General features: G+C 28.0%; 1 protein-coding gene across 1 annotated transcript; it reads right to left on the reverse strand.

Moving 5' to 3' along the window:
- Positions 1-238: 238 nt before the first annotated feature.
- Positions 239-768, reverse strand: LOC112461086. The gene is made up of 2 exons (XM_025026163.1): positions 575-768; positions 239-497 (listed from the first exon to the last, which is right to left on the reverse strand). The coding sequence occupies exons 1-2, from the start codon at positions 695-697 to the stop codon at positions 441-443; spliced, it is 180 nt and encodes a 59-aa protein (XP_024881931.1). The 5' UTR covers positions 698-768; the 3' UTR covers positions 239-440.
- Between the last annotated feature and the right edge of the window lie 1090 nt (positions 769-1858).

A 1858-nucleotide genomic window follows, 5' to 3' on the forward strand; every position in this document is an offset into this window, starting at 1 on the left:
TTGTCCAAAAAATTTAATATAATAATTATAAAAGACAAAGAGAGAGAGAGAGAGAGAGAGAGAGAGAGAGAGAGAGAGAAAGAGAGAAAGAGAGAAAGCATTATTTTTTAAAATAAATAAAAATGTAAAAATGTAAATTTTTAAAATATATAACTGGAAAATAAACATTCTAAGTGTAAAACGGTAAACTATAATAAAAATAAAATGTTATGTAATTTCTAAATAAAAAACGCAATACTGATGATGCAATCTTATTGTTAATTTTTTATTGCCTAATTATGAAACGAGCAAATACAATAAAGACATATAAATATAATTTATATTTTTGCTTAGAAATATCTCATTTATATGCATCCTTTGTAGTTCCACATTTCTATTACAATCTTTCTTCCAGTTTCTCAGTTGTGGGTTTTTCTTGAATTTATCCACGAAAAATGCTACTACTTCTTTCCCTCACCGTCAATATCAATACCGCCAGTACCAACACCTCCACCAAGCTTAAATATAAGACACGTTTTTATTAATATCAATACATCGAGAACCATTTTTCTATATTCATGTTAGCATTACTTACCTGGGGTTTGGCCATACTCATTGCATTGGCTTCGGAAATAGCTTCTGCTTCCGCTTCAGGTGCGTACATTACCGCCATAAGAAAAATTATGGCAAAAGCTAACGACAGATATGACAGCAGCATTTCTTAATATTTATTAAAACTCAAGCTACGTTGGCTGGAATGTTAGTAATTTGTTAACGACACGTAGCGCTTATATAGCCCAAAAATAAGATTTAGATATGGTTTTCGAAGTTTTTCTATCACCTACTTAAATTTCTTATTGTAATTCGTATATTCAACACATACTTACATAAATATTATATACAAAGTCATCAAAATATTTTTATCGTTTGTGAGAAATGTTCAATGTTAAAGAAACGATAAGATAATAAAAATTACATGCACAAAACTGTTTATACGTAGAATATGACTCAGATAGTAACACATTTATCTTTAAGACTAACACAAACTTTGTAGCCATAGAAGAAACCGTATTGTCATTTTCTAAAAATTTTGTGATAAAATTGTGAACATTCAAATCAGAATGTTCTTCCAGGTTAGATAATAAATGTTTGTTTTTGATAGTGATTTACTACGCATATTTCTACAACATTATAGCATTATTTCGTCGCATATAAGCGTTTAGCGTTTGGAGATTATAAAGCATTTAACGATGAGATCAATATTGCGATTGGTTCTCCGTTATTCTTTATGCGGAAACGATAGTGATTGCGAAGTGCGGATACAACAGTTACTACCTTGAAAAGAATGTCGATCATGCCTTCATAAATATAAAAAACATATTGATTTTTACATATTTTATATTTTATATTTTATATTTCAAATTTTTATGTTGATGTTTAATAAAATAATTTTTAATTTAAAATTTCCCCTATATTTAATTTATATAAATTATTCCTTTTCAATGTTGTTGTAGATCATATTCTTAAATAAAATATATCGCATTCTATTCGGAAGAATATTGTCACAACTAAAAAAAATTTTGATTTTTAGTTAAGCCTATAAAAAGTGTACCTAAAATGTTACATGCGTGCTATAATAGTGTCGCAAGTCTATATAAAAAATCCGCTGCACGGGGCACAAATGTCATTAATTCTTTGAAATCGATTATGCGGTTTCCTGGATGAGTAGTGTCATAAAGTGAATTCACAAGTAAATCACAGCAGACCTCTTCAAAAAACAGTATAAGTTTTATTATAACAAAATATTGTAATTGTAATTGTGTTATACTTACCTCACAATTCAAATAAATAGAATTAAATTTGTTTTTTTCTTTCTCCT

Source organism: Temnothorax curvispinosus, unplaced genomic scaffold (assembly GCF_003070985.1).
Source record: "Temnothorax curvispinosus isolate PA1 unplaced genomic scaffold, ASM307098v1 QBEX01011038.1, whole genome shotgun sequence".
In the NCBI taxonomy this organism is placed as follows: Eukaryota; Metazoa; Arthropoda; class Insecta; order Hymenoptera; family Formicidae; genus Temnothorax; species Temnothorax curvispinosus.